The sequence below is a fragment of the Drosophila miranda genome (genome assembly GCF_003369915.1).
Source record: "Drosophila miranda strain MSH22 chromosome Y unlocalized genomic scaffold, D.miranda_PacBio2.1 Contig_Y3_pilon, whole genome shotgun sequence".
NCBI classification, from domain to species: domain Eukaryota; kingdom Metazoa; phylum Arthropoda; class Insecta; order Diptera; family Drosophilidae; genus Drosophila; species Drosophila miranda.
Genome location: NW_022881625.1, coordinates 7,118,550 through 7,137,250, shown reverse-complemented (window position 1 = coordinate 7,137,250; position 18,701 = coordinate 7,118,550). Strand labels below are relative to the sequence as shown.

At 43.4% G+C, this 18,701-nt stretch overlaps 1 protein-coding gene and 1 long non-coding RNA gene across 2 annotated transcripts; both read right to left on the bottom strand.

Annotated features, from left to right (window-relative positions):
* Positions 1 to 10,556: 10,556 nt before the first annotated feature.
* On the bottom strand, positions 10,557 to 11,870 carry LOC117194645. Its single transcript, XM_033399161.1, has 3 exons — positions 11,834 to 11,870; positions 11,261 to 11,767; positions 10,557 to 10,650 (listed from the first exon to the last, which is right to left on the bottom strand). Exons 1-3 carry the CDS (start codon positions 11,848 to 11,850, stop codon positions 10,557 to 10,559), a joined length of 618 nt encoding a protein of 205 aa, XP_033255052.1. The 5' UTR covers positions 11,851 to 11,870.
* Positions 11,871 to 12,601: 731 nt separating this feature from the next.
* On the bottom strand, positions 12,602 to 12,879 carry LOC117194744. The gene is made up of 2 exons (XR_004474901.1): positions 12,840 to 12,879; positions 12,602 to 12,782 (listed from the first exon to the last, which is right to left on the bottom strand). It is a non-coding gene; the product is annotated as an uncharacterized LOC117194744 (long non-coding RNA).
* Between the last annotated feature and the right edge of the window lie 5,822 nt (positions 12,880 to 18,701).

Below are 18,701 nucleotides of genomic sequence, written 5' to 3'. Positions count from 1 at the left end.
AAGTGTCATTGCAGTCCCTCCAGTCGACTCCACTCCAGTCCAGTTTTTTCCCAAACTGTGCGACGTGAATAACTTTGATGATTTCTTGGCCCAAAGGCGCCCACACAATATAAATACTCCTCCCTTTTTTGTCAATAAGTTACATTTACGAATAACAGGCGAGTTTTTCTACACAAATCAAATATTAAAATTAAAAAACGAAACAGTTATTGGTTGATGTCCTTCAGCTTCTCTGCATCCGTTTTGGCGGCCCACAAGCGGCACCCAATTTTTTTATAGTCATCGCTGCACATGACTATCGCCCTCAAATACTCGGCCGGCACCCCAGTTTCCTCTGATAGTCTTAACATGGTCACTTTTTTTTCCTTAAAAACGGCAGCAATTTTTTGCATTGTCTTCGAATTCCTTGAAACCATACTCTTATTGCTGTGTAATGTTGGTTCATTACGTGGTTTCCCAAGGTGCTCAACCTTCCAATCATTTTGCCGCATAGTTTGCACTTGCAGCCATGCACGGGGGGCGAAGCCTTAGGGGAAATCGGTGTTTTCAAATTGTCCTTTCCACTTTCAGTACTAAGAATGTCTTCAGTAAACATGTCTGGAGAATTAAGAATTTATTATATGTATTTTTTTAAATTTTACTTATTTACTTACTTAAGTCCGGATCCTCCCGAACCTCCTGCTCCTGCTTCTCCTCCACGTGGTGCACTGGCTCAGACGAATCATATATTTCATCAGAAATAGTACACTCCATATCATTGACTGTATAATCAGAAATATTGTGAATATTGTCAGAAATGTTGTCAATATTCTCCTCAATATCGTGAGTTGTGGCCGACTCCTCCGTATGACCGTGCATATTGTTGTCAATATCCTCAATATCCTCAGTTGTGGCCGACTCCTCCGTATCACCGTGCATATTGTCAATATCCTCAATATCGTGAGTTGTGGCCGACTCCTCCGTATGACCGTTCATATTGTTGTCAATATCCTCAATATCCTGAGTTGTGGCCTACTCCTCCGTATCACCGTGCATATTGTCAATATTCTCAATATCAGAACAGAAATATTCTGCACCGGAGTAACAGGCTCAGCATACTTCGCGTGCGTCGTCCCCGCTGAATGGAATACATTATTAGAAGAATATAATATAAATGTAACTAATTTACTTACCCTTACGTTGATGGTCCAGAAAAAAAGTACAAATTAATCACTCCTGCTGCACTTATGTCGCAAACTTGGGCTCCACCGAACGACAACGTCATGTTGGCAATTTCCTGTGCTTTCGGGCTTTGCACTTTCCGGCCTTGCAGATGGTCCCAGTATATCCCGCATAATACATTAACAAGGGCACTGTCCACCCCGTCAATTCTTACACCTCCCAAATTAATGTACATCATTGTCTTATTTTGTGTTCTTTATTTATGTTTTAAATAACGGGGCATGTATGGTTTTGGTATTTACTCATCGATAGTATTATAAGAAATACCAATGTACTCGATATGCCAGCACACATTTATTCGAATACGACGATCAAGAAGGAAGAACGTTTACAGATATTTTGTTGCTATACGATACGGACCGATAAATATCACATAATTCCGCGTCTAGTTTCCTGATTTCAACATGTATAAAAATAAAAATAAAATAATTGTAAGGCAACATATGTTAACCCTAACCGATCGAGATATTATACTGCAATTAGTTTTATGCGATATTATACTGCGATATGATACTGCGATAGGTTTTATGCGATATTATACTGCGATAAGTCTGAGGCGAGTTATTCGACGATCGACAAAAATAGAGAAAAGAGTGAAATAAGTTAATAAGAGTAACCCAAGAACCGCGCCAAGATGGATAAAAAGATAGATTCAGAAATGCATAAATTGTCGTGTTTCGATGGGGACATAAAGGAACTCAATCTGTTCGAGCCGTATCAGGACATAGAGGAAGATATGTTCGAGCCGTCGCAATTGTCGTGGTTCGGTGAGGACATAAATGAACTCAATCTGTTGGAGCCGTCGCAATTGTCGTGTTTCGATGAGGACATAAATGAACTCAATCCGTTCGAGCCGTATCAGGACAGAGAGGCAGAGGAACATCTGCCGTGTGGACCGCTGGACCGGCTGGTTAGTACATTGCCTATGGATGTTGACGACGACGACACTGAAGGTGAGTAGATTGTGGCAATTACATTGGAGCAGGTGAATCAGACTTTTCTTCCTCCAGGTATCGTCGGTAACGATGATCTGGTCAACGATATTGGTCGCCTTCAAGCGAGCAATGAATTGCACAAAGGTACAGGCCCCCGAAAATCTGGTAACGGACGCATTGGAAGAACTGAAAATGCAAGGAAACATAATGAATGGACGCATTAACATGACTGTAAATTTACAGAAACTAAGCGACTCAGAATTTTCCATGAGTATCACATGTCGTGGTACCAATATGCAAAAAAAGGAACGGTACATAAATGGAAAATTCTTGCAGTCGCTGCAATCCCAATTAACGGGAATGAAATTCATTATTTGTATTTCCACATTTGTCCCGTTTCCAAAACATCTGCACTAGGCAGGAATGCGGTCAAGGAAGGACTCGATTTAGTATTGAGGGAGGTTGAGAGTGGGGGCTTGTCAAGTCAACTGTTGGCAGTTGGATCCGACCACTGCTTGGCAAATTTCATGCCGTGCAAAAGTGTAAGGGGAAAATTCCCCATATTGTGGGATCTGCCCCACCTCAAAAAGGTTATTTTAAAAAATGATATACATGAGGATGTGTTGTTGTCAAATATGTATGTCAAGGAATACAGGAAAGAAAATTACAAGAGTATCTTTGAGGCTACGAAGTCGGTAGACAACTTGCCCGACTACCTAATGTCTGATAAAGTTAAAGAAATCATTAAAAATGAAATAATGAACTTATTACGCGCTGTTGAAAAACATTTCGAATTTAGAAACGAACCAATATGTTTTAACAACATGAACAGCAATACCTTCGAGGAACGTGGCAAGCATTTATCAACAATTTTTATAAACATAATGAAAGTATCGTTTAAAGAAGATTTCAACAGAAACCCAGTATATTATGCTACAACTGTAGTGTTCATGGCTCACCAAACAAAACAACAAAAAATTAAATTATTAAATAAGACGTTAGAAAATATTTTGTAGTATGTAGTATAATTATATTAATTTTAATAATAATAACAATAATAATAATAATAATAATTTGTTTTTTATTTTATTTATTTTATGTAGTATGTATTATACATGTACTATACATAATTAATGTATTTTCAGCTGTAGAATGTAGAATATTTTCAGCCTGTACAAGATTTTCAGCTGTAGAATGTAGAATATTTCAGCCTGTACAAGATTATCAGCTGTAGAAGCCTGTACAAGATTTTCAGCTGTAGAATGTAGAATATTTTCAGCCTGTACAAAATTTTCAGCTGTAGAATGTGGAATATTTCAGCCTGTACAAGATTTTCAGCTGTAGAAGCCTGTACAAGATTTTCAGCTGTAGAATATTTTCAGCCTGTACAAAATTTTCAGCTGTAGAATGTAGAATATTTTAGCCTGTACAAGATTTTCAGCTGTAGAAGCCTGTACAAGATTTTTAGCTGTAGTGTTCAATTTTTGTTTGTTGTTTGATTGATCTTTGAATTGATTGTTGTTGTTTGATTGATTTTGTTGTTCTGAAGGCTTGATCCACCGGTGACCAGGGACGCAGGATGGCTCTAAGCTATAGTATTTATTGTACGAGTAATAATCAACTAGCACAGCACTAGCATTTAACCCGTATTCAGAGCAGACTGTAAGTTTACATTAGTCTGAAATTGTTTTTATTAACATACGAATAATGAAATTGAATAAAACAATTAATAATTTGTTGTCAGTAAGTAAGTAGTATATAATGGTTATATAGACAGTAAATATAGTATAAACGAATATCTTTACTGTATGTACCATTTTGTACCAGAGTAAATATTTTGTAATTGCAAATGTTAGATTTATGCATTCTTGAATTTTCATTTCTTTTTCTTTTCGTTATAATAGTTTTAGTATCTTTAATTGGTTTTCTGTTTTCTGTTTTCGTTTTGTTTTTTTTTGCATTTGATATGATTCGGTTCAAAATGTGTGTGTTATTTACGCACATATTATGGTTAATGGTTCTTAATCTTGTTCGTTACTCTTTTATTACCCTTTTTGTATATCTTTTGTTTTATAAATTAATCTTTAGCTAAGCTGAGGAGCGTAGCGTATCGGATCAAATCAATCAAAAGTTGATGGGTCTAAGGGGCTAGCTAACGAGGCAGTCAATTGCAATGGCAATGGAAATCCAAATGGAAATTTATGCAAACCATGCGGCAAATCTAAAAAAAAAACTAAACTAAAAACGCAGAATCATAGACGAGGGGGAACGTTGTGAGTTGCTGCGGACACCGCAACTCTACAGTTATACCCGATACTAAGTCAGTATGGCTCTCCTCCGGCAGACGCCTCTACAGAAAATCAGTCTGAGCGTGACGTCGGGCGCTGCGTATCCACTGCAAATTGATTTGTTCCTTTTGGCTATAAAAATTATCTGATCTAAACCAGATTCAGCAATCTGATAGATATGGTCGTTATCTATGATTCTGCGTTTTAAGTTTTCTCGAATGTGCAATATTGTGGATGCAACAGATTTTCGTCCTTTGTGGAGGCGGAAGGGGGTGGGGCGAAATTCTGAGATATACGTTTTATAGTGAGATCTAACAGAAGTGCGGATACCAAATTTGGTTACTCTAGCCTTAATAGTCTCTGAGATTTGTGGATGCCACAGATTTTCGTCCTTTGCGGGGGCGGAAGGGGGTGTGGCGAAATTTTGACACAAAACGGTCAAGGTCCGATATCACAGGAGTGTGGATACCAAATTTGGTTGCTCTAGCTCTTATGGGTTCTGAGATCCTTGAACTCATATTTTGCAATTGGCAAAACCGACCATGAAACCTGTGTGTTAGAGAGAGACAGAGCGAGAAAGAATGAAATTGTTTTCTTGATTCTGGCTATAATAATTATACGATCTGGTTCAGATTTTGCACTCTAGAACATATAGTCATCCTCTACGATTCTGCGTTTTTGGTTTTCTCGGACATGGCTCAATCGACTCGGCTATTGATGCTGATCAAGAATATACATACTTTATGGGGTCGGAAACGATTCCTTCTGGACGTAACACACATCCACTTTTACCACAAATCTAATATACCCCAATACTCATTTTGAGTATCGGGTATAATAATGCCATAAATTGGATAAACAATCCAAGCACAGTTTGCCAAAAAACAGACTTTATGGACAAGCAATTTAGTTTAGAGGGTCTCTCGATCTGATCACATCACGTATTCGGGAAGGGTATGGTAAAATATCATGTTAGAATGTTATAGCAGTGTAAGACAGTACGTAAATAGTATAAATTATTGACAGACGATCGGAGAAACGCGGCTGATCCTGTGCAGCTGGACATATACATATTCAGTTTATCGCGTTAAAAACTTTACATTAATCACGTCTGTCCCCCTTCTACTTACTCTTTCCGAAGTGTTGTCATTTGCTGATTTCACTTTTGCAGCTGCAACAACACAAAGAACTTTAGTAGAGGATTCGGTGTGCAACTCAGAGCCAATTTTGTTGGGCAATTTCCTAGGCTCCAGCTCTCTCAGTCTCCAAATTCGAGATGTTCCCACAGACAGAAAGAAGAACAGGGCTGAAAGGTTTATAAATATAAATTCACTCAAAGAAAAAATGAGAAGTCGAAACAGTTTTCGAATCGCGAATGAAGATAATCTCATTATTATTTTTCTTTTAAAACTAGTAATAATGCCGTTGGACTCCCTTTCCTTTGTGACACACTTTATTCTCAAATTCCAGAGTGATACGAGTACTTTTTTTTAACCAGTGTTATAGTATATACATATGTGAGCTCCAAGAGAAGGGGGAATAAAATTCCACTCCAGACTCCGTATACTCTGTGATTTCGACTGGTTTCCGTAGATGAAGCAAATGTTTAAGAGTTAAAGGGCAATTTGTGTTTTCCGAAGCTTTTCGCAATAAGTATAGATTACCTTGACTACATTAATATTTCTGAAAGTAGTGCTAGGGTCAGATGCGACTGAGAGAGGAGTTGCTCACTTTTGAAATCGTTTGCTGTTAAGTTTTCTGTTAATTATTGTGATATTACGCCATTCTGTCAACCGATGTCTTAGTAAGACTTTGGGTCGAGCTTCAGTTTGGACAAACAATGAAGTTGTTTGTCAATTGCTTGGGCAAATACTCGTACTCAGGTGGAAAAACAAATACCAGAATGGGGAAGAGGTTAAGATGGGAGACAAGAAAATATCAAATAAAGGGCCAATTAAGGAAGGTGATTGTGAGATTCTGTTTATCTTATCAACGACAAATTTTGACCCCAGGGGCGTCATTTACAATCCTCAATTTGTTTGCATACTAAAGCAACATTAGCCGAAGAGCTACCTACAAAAGAGAAGACGATGTTTCCTGATTCCCAATTCGTAGGCTATTGATAAACAATCAGTGGGGGAATATTCAAATTAGCCAGGTCTCATGTGTGATTAGCCGATTTCTCACACATTTCAAGCATCAAAGCAGACAGCAGACAGAACGGAACAGAACAGAACAGAACACAACAGAGCGGAGAAGACGTTGAGCTCTGACGGCTGGAGGGATCAGATCCCACAGAAGAAGCCGCCTTGAAATTTACGAAAAGAGCCGCCTATAAATCGCAAGATTTCAGCACTGCCCAGGGCTTTATCTAAAGCTCCATTCGGAACAGTATTCAAAGCATAAAGCGTAACCAATTGATTGCTAATTGATATTGATGTGTCGATTATTTTATGATTATTCTTTATGATCGTTAAATTTCGATATACCAAAAGGCGAGCGAGATCGAACACCAAACTTGATTCAAATTTGTAGATCACTTTGAACAATCAAACCACTCCCTGAGTACTTCTCAGGCCTTGCCTTACCTTGTCTTCAGTTGGATTGTTATAATTTAATAACTACACGGGAGGGCAAATTAAGTCTGTAGTTCGGGTACCACAAAAACCACTTAAAGACGCTTTCTTTAATTGCCCCCAAATCGAAGATTTGGCTTTTATTTTTCGAGAAACCTGTGGGGTAGCTTTCGGCTGCGGATGTGGCTGTGACTGTGGCTCTGACTGTGGTTCTGCCTCCAGCTGCTGGCCAGCTCCATGGACAGACAGTCATTTGTGTGAAAATCATCGTAGCATGAAGCGTTGTCAAATACCGTTTGTTGCGGGGCTCGGTCCACTTCAAGCTCTGTACAGAAACCGTCTGTTGGGTCAGACCTCCCTCCATTGACCAGAGCAGAGCTCTAACAATGCGGGTTCTGGCATCATTTTCATAGAAACGGCATTAGAAGTTACTCATACGCAGCGTGGGTTGGATAAGATTAACGAAAGCCAACATAGACATAGCTCATCCTCCCCATTCTCACTTGACTCTTTGCAGACAGCAGAATGAGCTCCTACAACTGTGGTTTCATCGATCCGCAGGGCCAGTTGAGCGCAGCCCTCGCTAATCGGGACATACGGGAATTCCACACTGCCCTGGACAGCGGTGCCCAGGCCAATCGCCAGGACGATCGAATGCCTCTCAGGTGGGCTCCTGCATTCAGCTGCTGCTCGAGTACGGAGCCTCTCCGAATTTGGTGGATCAGGGCGAGTTCACGCCCCTCCACCATTTGCTGAAGAATAGAAAGATTGAGGCAGGCACTAAGCTGGAGCTGATCCGACTTTTCCTGAAACAACCACAGTTGGACATTGACAGCTATCGGAACGGGCAGGTACGCCAGATGCTGAGGTATCAGTATCCGGAACTGCCGTTGCCGGAGCTGCGCGAGGCCGGAGCAGAGATCGACTGCGAGCGACGGACGGAGACGAGAACCAGTTCGAGCAACAGTTCGCGGAGTACCACCAGAACGTCAGCGGAAACGCAGACAACCAATGCAATGCCAACCAGGAGGAGTATCAGTCCCTGCTGGCGGAGAGTATCAAGCGAGACAAGCAGCGAGCCTTTGAGGCCATCCGCGAGACGGGCATCAACATTAATCCTTCAAAATTGAGCCAAATCAGCCCCGTGGAGTTGGCCGTAATCTGGGGCAACCACAGGGCGCTAAAGAAGCTGTTGAAGCATCCGCAGCTGAGGCTGACATCGCATTCCAAGCTGCTGAACGCGGTTATCAGTCGCCTGGGTGAGCAGCCGCTGGACGACTTCTGTGACCACCAGCGCTGCTTCCAGCTGCTGCTCGGGAGCGATCGTGTGGACATCAATGAGGCGGACAAGGCTGGCCTGGTGCCACTCTCCTATGCGGTCAAGTATCGCAACACAAAGGTGGCACAGGAGCTTCTACGGCAGGGAGCGTACATCGGGGCGAGAAGCGCGTTCGGAGATTTTTACATACAGGAGATGGACCCGAAAGTGCTGGAGGAGCACTTCGATTCCTGCATCACCACCAACGGGGAGAAGCCCGGTGACCAGAGTTTCGAGATCATCATCAACTACAAGAATCTGATGAGACGCCAGCGAGAGCCCGGGCAGTCGGACAAGCGGAGCATTGGCCATCCTCACCAATTGGAGGGCGAGATGACTCCAATCGCATACATCGCCGATTCCAAGGAGCTGCGTTACCTGCTGCAGCACCCGCTAATCTCGAGTTTCCTCTTCCTCAAGTGGCACCGCCTCTCGGTGATCTTCTATCTGAACTTTCTACTTTACTCTCTCTTCACTGCCTCCATTATCACGCATACGCTCCTTAAGTTCCACGAAAGCGACCACACGGTCGGTGGCTGACTGCCCTCTTCGGCCTGTTCTCTTGGATAGGGATTGTGTATCTCATGATCCGAGAGGTCATACAGCTTGCCATGTCGCCGCTGCTGTACTTCAGGTCCATCACGAACCTGATGGAGGTGGCTCTCATTGTCTTGACGATCCTAACCTGCATGGAAGCCAGCTACGACAAGGAGACGCAGCGCATACTGGCCGTCTTCACCATTCTGCTGGTGTCCGTGGAGTTCTGCCTGCTGGTTGGCTCCCTGCCAGTACTCTCAATTTCGACGCACATTCTCATGCTGCGCGCCGTCTCCAGAAGCTTCATCAAGAGCTTTGCTCTCTACTCGATCTTTGTGCTTACGTTTAGTCTGTGCTTCTACATACTGTTTGGCAAGCCCCAGGTGGATTCCTCCTCTCCGAAGGACAGCACGCCAGAGCCAGCAAAGGAGGGAGAAGATGATGGTCACTTCAACACATTCTCCGTGCCCATCGAGGCGCTCATCAAGACGATTGTGATGCTCACGGGAGAATTTGATGCCGGTGACATAAAGTTTGACAGCGTCTACACTTACCTGATCTTCCTGCTCTTTGTGTTCTCCATACCATTGTGCTGTTCAATCTCCTGAATGGTCTGGCTGTCAGCGATACTCAGGTGGGTTTATATTTCCTTTTCTTCCTCGGCTTTATCCAACTGTTTTCTCCCCTCTCTTTTCCCACAGGCTATCAAGGCCCAGGCGGAACTGAACGGCGCCATTGTCCGCACCAATCTGCTGACCCGCTACGAGCAAGTTCTCACTGGCCGAGATGGACACGCTCAGACCTCATCGTCCCAGTTGAACAAAAGCAGTCGGTTCGCTCGAGGAAGACCATGAGCTAGTCACCGGTTCAATCGTAATTTTCTTCATGCTTTTCTTGAGTTTCACGTGGCTTTTCCCACACTTGGGACCCCACTAGGCAGAAAAGCGAAAGGAGAGAAAATCTTCACTGATGAATCGCCTGATCGGATCGGATGTTATATACTCACAACACATACTCATTGGCCGCATTTGCGAATCGCCGGGCCGTGAACAAGCTTGAATTGAAAGAGTGTCGGCACTTCGGTGTGCCAAAGATACATATATTTACCCCTTGAATCAGCTCGTGTTGATTTTTCTGCCGTGCATTGCACTTTTGAGCTCAGGTCCTAAACGAGAGTCACACACCACACACATGCATATTATTATCATTATCATCATCATTATGATAATGACTGTGAGCGAACGAATGCTGATGAAGCCTCATTGTCAATGTCGAAAGTTATGGGATTGGTTAAGGAAACCCAAGGTGGGATATGAAAAGTATTGCGTTCTGCTCTGGCATAGGATCCCAGCTTTAATATTAGGGGGATTCCCCTTCCAAGCAACGATGCGACAATCAACGGACATTGATTAACAACTGTATGTACATATGCATCTACAGTGGGTACAAGCATGGCAGGCGCGATTAGATACAGGCCGGCGCCGAGCAGCGTAGACACCCAGTACCCTGCCACCCTCCCAGGGAAACAGAGAGCGATGAAGGGGGATCTGTGTGTGCGTATCCAATGAAATAATATTTCATTCTAGAACGCAGCTGTCTGCGCTATTTGCATATGTATATGTACTATGTGTGTGTGTGCCACATAGTACATATACATATGCTGGCAGCGTTCCCATTCAATCTACTCGACGGCTGATGCACGCCAGTAGCTCCCGCTGGAAACTTCCGCAGATTCTGGAACGCAGAGGATGCGGGCTATCGGCGACAGGGGAATCCTACTAAGCAGAAAGAGAAGGCGAGTTCATATTATTGCCAATTTAATGCAAGAAAAATAAAGAGAGTGGAGTGGGCGATGCCAAAGGCAGAAGAAAGAAAGGCCGTAAACCAAAAGAAGAAGGCCTGTCTCGCTCTCTCTCGTGGGAATTGACTTTGAATTTCGAATATTTCGGTATCTATTTTCATTGCGGCCAAAAACGGAGAGACGATTCCGTGTATTGCGATGCCAGCATCAACGAAAATAGATGCCCAAATGGAAGTGCAAACATCTCTTAGGGGAGGGGTGGAGTGTCGGGCGTGTGGCCGTGTGTCTTCTGTCAGTGTGTGATTGGATACTGCTTGCTGCTTTCTGCTCGATGGCTGCCCCTAGAGCACGAGGTGCAGGCGTATCTGGAACACCAGCTGCTCGACGGTCTTCTTCAGGAGCGCCGCCAGGGACAGGATGAATCCCAGGAGGCTGAGGGAGAACAGCCAGGGCGTGGTCATGAGCACGGCAAAGAAGACGAGCGTCTCGTCGCCCCGGGCATTGGCCATGCGCCACAGCAACTGGCGCTGGATGGTGCGCAGCTTGAACTTGCTGTTCCACAATCGGTGGCGCTTCGAGCCGACGGTTTCGTTGAAGCCCACGGTCTTCTCGACCAGCCAGAACACCGCGCAGCACAGCAGTTGCAGCACCAGCAGCACGACCTTGACCACAGCGGTCTCCAAGACGAGGTGGTACAAGGCCACCATGCGCTGACGGTGCTCCGGCTGCATTGTGGAGAGCACGACTGCGCCGAGGGACTCCAGCGGGGAGACCTTGGGGAAGGGCCGACGGAGAGCTCCTCCCACTCCGAGTCCGACTCGGTGCGCTCTATCGAGCTGAACTCGCTCTGGCTCTGACAGGTCTGGCTCTGACAGGTCTGGCTCTGACAGGAGCACGACTCCTCCTCTTGGTCCTCCTCGGTGGGCTTCGAGTAGTCGACCTCGTAGTCGCCCTCGTAGCGGCAGTCGGAGTACTCTTCGTGGGGGTCGTCGTAGTAGTCTCCGCGGCTGTCCGGAGAAGCGCCGCCTGTCCAGAGGGAGCTCAACACGGGCGGTGGTCCCATCGAAGCCATCTGTGGCACAGCATTGAATCTGAAGGGGAGCCGGGGGGTAAGTTATTTTCTGGGGGGAAGGGGAGTCTGGGCTGCTGCCGCTCACCCATCTGAATCCCCCATCGGAGGGAAGGTGGGGGGGTGAGCAGCTTAGCCAACCTGTCATTTGTACATTGAATTGATGCTCGAGAGGTCTCTTTGGAGTCCTCTGTTCCCCGTGTACAAGTTTACATCAAATCACAGGAAGCACTTAAGATTAATAGGGGGCACTCATCCCCTCTACTCACTCTCCCCCTTTTGGTGGTGTCATGGGTTAAGCATTTGCTGTGTTCGGCATTCAATTTGTGGCTTGTAGGACATGCACTTTGTTTATCCATTCAAAGGCGCTAAAGAGGGTAGTCCTGTAATCCAAAAGGGCATCCAGTATAAACTGAGCGAAGGTTTATCCATTCGATGGAGCGCTCAAGCAGACCAGCCAGGCGTTTGACCATAAGCTTAACGAGGCTTAAAATTTCCAAGAGGCCGCCAGCCGGCAAGTGTCATCGCAGTCCAAATCAAATATTAAAATTAAAAAACGAAACACTTATTGGTTGATGTCCTTCAGCTTCTCTGGATCAGTCTACTCAAGCCAAATCAAATATTAAAATTAAAAAACGAAACAGTTATTGGTTGATGTCCTTCAGCTTCTCTGCATCCGTCTTGGCGGCCCACAAGCGGCACCCAATTTTTTTATAGTCATCGCTGCACATGACTATCGCCCTCAAATACTCGGCCGGCACCCCAGTTTCCTCTGATAGTCTTAACATGGTCACTTTTTTTTTCCTTAAAAACGGCAGCAATTTTTTGCATTGTCTTCGAATTCCTTGAAACCATACCTCTTATTGCTGTGTAATGTTGGTTCATTACGTGGTTTCCCAAGGTGCTCAACCTTCCAATCATTTCGCCGCATAGTTTGCACTTGCAGCCATGCACGGATGGCGAAGCCTTAGGGGAAATCGGTGTTTTCAAATTGTCCTTTCCACTTTCAGTACTAAGAATGTCTTCAGTAAACATGTCTGGAGAATTAAGAAGTTATTATATGTATTTTTTTTAAATTTTACTTATTTACTTACTTAAGTCCGGATCCTCCCGAACCTCCTGCTCCTGCTTCTCCTCCACGTGGTGCACTGGCACAGACGAATCATATATTTCATCAGAAATAGTACACTCCATATCATTGACTGTATAATCAGAAATATTGTGAATATTGTCAGAAATGTTGTCAATATTCTCCCCAATATCGTGAGTTGTGGCCGACTCCTCCGTATGACCGTGCATATTGTTGTCAATATCCTCAATATCCTGAGTTGTGGCCGACTCCTCCGTATCACCGTGCATATTGTCAATATCCTCAATATCGTGAGTTGTGGCCGACTCCTCTGTATGACCGTTCATATTGTTGTCAATATCCTCAATATCCTGAGTTGTGGCCGACTCCTCCGTATCACCGTGCATATTGTCAATATCCTCAATATCCTGAGTTGTGGCCGACTCCTCCGTATCACCGTTCATATTGTTGTCAATATCCTCAATATCCTGAGATATCATCAGAACAGAAATATTCTGCACCGGAGTAACAGGCTCAGCATACATTATTAGAAGAATATAATATAAATGTAACTAATTTACTTACCCTTACGTTGATGGTCCAGAAAAAAAAGTACAAATTAATCACTCCTGCTGCACTTATGTCGCAAACTTGGCCTCCACCGAACGACAACGTCATGTTGGCAATTTCCTGTGCTTTCGGGCTTTGCACTTTCCGGCCTTGCAGATGGTCCCAGTATATCCCGCATAATACATTAACAAGGGCACTGACCACCCCGTCAATTCTTACACCTCCCAAATTATTGTACATCTTTGTCTTATTTTGTGTTCTTTATTTATGTTTTAAATAACGGGGCATGTATGGTTCCTATGGTCTAGTTTCCTGATTTTAACATGTATAAAAATAAAAATAAAATAATTGTAAGGCAACATATATTAACCTTAACCGATCGAGATTTTATACTGTAATTAGTTTTATTTATTTATTTATTTATTTTATTAAATAAACAAATTATCTGTTAATAATGGTACTTAGTTACTAAAGGCGGAAAAAGATAAGTTAAAAGTTAGCTAAATTTAAATGATTATAAATATTGCATGCAATTAGTTTAAGAGACAGTTCAGGGGATAGGGTTTGACAGAGGGAGTTATAATTATGGCATAAAACCCTAAAAGGTTCATGATCAGCATAATTAGACCTACATATGGGTAGACGGATAGGCCTAAAAGTACGGGTAGGTCTGGATGGAACGGCCAAGTCAATCTAACCCAAGAGAGTTTGGGAGTCAACAGTCCCAAGAAGGAGCTTGTGCACGAACATTACGCCATTGCATATTCTGCGATGGTGCAACGACGGCAGGTCAATAAGATTTAGCCTAGACCGGTAGGGTGGCAAGATTCTACCCGAGTCCCAGTTAAAGTTCCGAAGGGCGAAAATTAAAAATTGCTTTTGCACGGATTCAATAACAGCCTGCTGCTCTTTATACTGCGGGCTCCACACACAAGAACAATACTCCAATATAGGACGTACTAACGAGATGTACAGTTGTTTCGTAACGTACGGGTCGTCAAACTCCTTGGACCAACGCTTGATGAACGCTAAAACACCCTTAGCTTTATTTACAGTTGCAGCTATATGGGTGTTGAAACACATCTTATGATCAAAAAGGACTCCGAGGTCATTTGAACTCGAAATTCGCTCAAGGACATGATTTCCTAGAACATATGAGACAAGATGAGGAGCGCGACGGTAAAATGTCATAAGTTTGCATTTGGAAAGGTTCAGAAAAAGAAGATTAGTTGAACACCACAATAGTAGTTCACTTAGATCAAGTTGAAGGCGTGTGTGCAAATACCAATCAGAGTAAGAAAGACAGATTTTGACATCATCAGCATACATTAGTGTAGTAGAGTATGTTATAACTTGAGGAAGGTCGTTCACAAATAAAATAAACAGAAGCGGGCCCAGATGACTTCCCTGTGGCACACCTGAAGTAACATTAACAGTATTTGACAACACGTTAGAAAACAAAACACGTTGAGTACGGTTAGAGAGATAGGACAAAATCCAATCTAGAAGATTCGTTGGGAACCCTAATAAAGAGAGCTTTTGAATAAGCAGAGCATGGTTCACAGAATCGAATGCCTTGCTAAAGTCCGTAAAAACTACATCCGTCTGCAAACCAATTTGAAAACCCCGGTGGATTAGGTTAGAAAACTCAAGAAGGTTAGTCGATGTTGAACGATGTCTGAAAAAACCGTGTTGCGACGGAGATATCAAGCTGCAACAAAGATGTTGCAGTTGCCGGGTGACCAGGAACTCAAGAAGCTTCGGGATGGCGGAAAGCTTTGCGATACCACGATAGTTTTCAATGTTAGATCTTGAACCTTTTTTGTGAAGGGAATGGATGTAGGACTCATTCCAAATTACTGGGAGACAAGACTGTTCCAAGGAGAGGTTGAAGAGAAAGGTCAAGGGTTTGCAAAGGGACTGGGCACAGTGTTTTAAGATGCAACTTGGTACCTTATCTGGACCCGCAGAAAACGATATGTCCATAGATGACAAACCTTCCAGAACAACGCTTTCCTCGAAAAAGGGCAGAAAAATGCTGTTAGCTTGAGGTAGCTGGTACGGATACGGAGTGGATGCGTTGCAAATATGAGACGAGTACGTTGTTTGGAAAAAGTTAGCGAATAAATTTGCAATACCAACAGCAGAAGCTTCTGTTTTGTTCTGGTAATGAAGGGACGGAGGAAAAACGTTTGACTTGCGCTTAGAATTAACGAACGAATAGAATTTTTTAGGATCACTACGAAAGTTACTACTACATTGTGAAAGGTAATGATTATAACACTGACTATTGACGGCAAGGAACAGAGAGCGAGCGGAGGAGTATAGAGCTAAGGCCAACGTGGAGCCCGACTTCTGGTACTTTTTATAGAGCCGGGATTTATTATTTTTTAAGTATGACAAATACTTGGAGAACCAGGGAGGCTTGGACGATACAGGTACAGTGATATCTGGAACAAACGTATTAAGGGCGGAGTAAATAGAACTATAAAACGAGTTAACAGATGCATCTATGTTCGGTAATGAATAAAGAAACGACCAATCAACACGCGAGAGATGTAGATCTAAATCAATAAAGTTTGTTTTGCGAAAACACTTTATGTGACAAGGAGCCATGGAACTGTCAGCACCTCCAGATTGTGTACACTCCAGTGATATCAACAAAGTTGGATGGTAAGGATCTTCAGGGAGAGATATTGGGCTTGCTCTAGATACAGTAGCAAGAGAACCATCGTTAACAAAAACGAGGTCAAGAAGTCTGTCCCTAATGTTTTTAACGGCATTAATTTGGACAAGGGAAATATCCGTTAGCCCATTGATAAAGTCAATTGGGAAACAACAGGTTAGCGTCATTACAAGGCAGCCAAGAAAGAAATGGGAGGTTAAAGTCCCCCATGACAATAATTCGATCATTGCACCCTAATGTAGAAACAACATTATTAAATGCTGAAAGGTGGTGTAAGTAAAGCTCAGAATCAGACCTGGGAGGAATGTAAGAGCAGGTTAAATAGAAAAATGCGGAGCCAACACGAACTTTGACTGCAACAAATTCAATTCCATGAATGAATTGCTGAAAGGTGGTGTAAGTTAAGCTCAGCATCAGACCTGGGAGGAATGTAAGAGCAGGTTAAATAGAAAAATGCGGAGCCAACACGAACTTTGACTGCAACAAATTCAATTCCATGAATGTTATTGAATGGGAATAACTCAGATGAGAAAACAGATTTAACTCCAATCAGAACCCCACCTGCAAAAGATGGGCGGTCCATTCTATAAATAGTGTAACTATCAATGAAAATTTCATGATCATTGACAGAGGAGTTAAGCCAGGTTTCGGTAAACGCGATGGCATCGAAATCAAAGGACCCGCTATTAGTATGAATTTGACGCAATTTTCCCAGCAAACTGCGGACGTTCTGATAGTGCATGGAAAAATAGTACATCAGTTTTTTGGAGCATGTTCGGTAATTCTTGGATTCGAGCTCGAATCTTTGAGAAGGAACTCATGCACAATTGTATGCTCAGGCCATATTGACGGTTCTAGAGAACAGGATAGTAAAGAATCAGGGAGAAGAATTTTAAAGGATGATATGTTGCGCTTATGTTTAAATGTAAATTTAGTCACAACTATATCAACAGGCGAAGTGTTAAGTTTAGCGGCAAGATGTTGTTTAACATCCTCCGTTGTAGCCTCAGGAATAAGACGAGAAACAAATATTGCTTTCCGAGGGACCACTGCTTTAAGTTGAAGTCCCGAGCGAGATCGAGATGGTGGAGCCACTCCTAAAAGAGATCTCGGTACAAGGGCAGAGGAATTGGCAGCAATGGCTGTAGCAGGAATTGGAGTAGGAATTGGAGCAGGAATTGGAGCAGGAATTGGAGCAGGAATTGGCAAGACGTCGTCAGCAACCAGCACACCCGCACTAGGAGCACTCACCGCGTCAGAAGTGACGGCCACAGAAACTGCAGGGATGCGATTGATGCTGTTGGGGAGTTGGGTGCTCGAAGGAAGCACATTGCTCGGTGTAAAGAACTCCGGAGCCACCGTTGGCGGATTTACAGACAACGGCGTGGCATGACTACACGGAAATGCTTCCGATGGATGAAGGTGGGAGGCAGGCGTACCAATCGGATTAGGTTGCAAGAGATTGGTATCATTATGCGGAATTTTCCGTCTAGGCGATTCGCTCAAGAGTTTGAGCCCAAGAAACTGTGATTCAAGGGCAAGAAATTTCTCGATGAGAGCCACAAATTGTTTCCGGACATCCAGAAACCCAGTTCGAGTCTGTCTCATAAATGTGCGCATTTCGGCCTCAATCTCCCGACAAGCCAGACATGACCAAGACAGGCCCATGCGTTTCGAGATCAGATCATTCAGCCGGCCAAAATTTCCACCACCAGCACATTTTATGTGGGCAAAATTGTCGCACAGCCAGCAGCTAAGAAATGAATCACCAATGATAACACCACCGAATTCACATTTCTTTGCACTACAAACGATTGCCATTATTAACAGCAGTAGAATCACTGTGCACGAATAATAAGAGAACGGAGTGAGATCGCAGGTAAAGTATTAGAGCAGACAGCAGAGCGAGCCAGACAATCAGCTGCAGCGGCAATAATTCAAAGCAGATGATCCAACGAAGTGCAGAAAACGAGCAGTAAACTCACCAAAGCAGAGACACAAAAGAAAAGTCCACAGAGAGGGAGAGTATAGGCAATCCAGAGAGAGTGAGAGCAACAATGCGAGAAGCCCGCGTATGCTCACGAGAGAGTGTCGGCGATGCAAACGCTGATGCGCGAGAACAGTGCACGCCGAAGAAGCGATAACGAAAAGCAGACTGGGCAAAAAACAATAACAAATTGCGTGCACGAGTCCGATGTGTTACGTTGCAATATTGAATTTATAATAAACACTTGTTTACAAACAAAACACTGGTGGTTAACACAAAGTAGAATCAAATTAAAGAGATGCGATAATAAATCAAAACAAAGACACAACAATGTTGTATGATATTTAGGCAAAGGGCGGAGAATGCGGGAGCAAGAAAAAAACACAACCGGCTTAAGCAAGAGCTAGAAGCGAAGTGCGATATTATACTGCGATATGATACTGCGATAGGTTTTATGCGATATTTTACTGCGATAAGTCTGAGGCGAGTTATTCGACGATCGACAAAAATAGAGAAAAGAGTGAAATAAGTTATGTAACGGACCTGCTTCTTGGTCCGCTTGAGTTTGCTGGGCTCGCTCAGCGGTCGGCCGATTTGTCGCAACGTATTTTTATACCCGATACTCAAAATGAGTATTGGGGTAT

Coding starts and splice junctions, on each gene's coding strand:
- LOC117194645 (XM_033399161.1), bottom strand. Junction 10,651..11,260: donor CCGTGGGCTTCAACGAAACC/GTCGGCTCGAAG, acceptor TCTGCTTAGTAG/GATTCCCCTGTCGCCGATAG.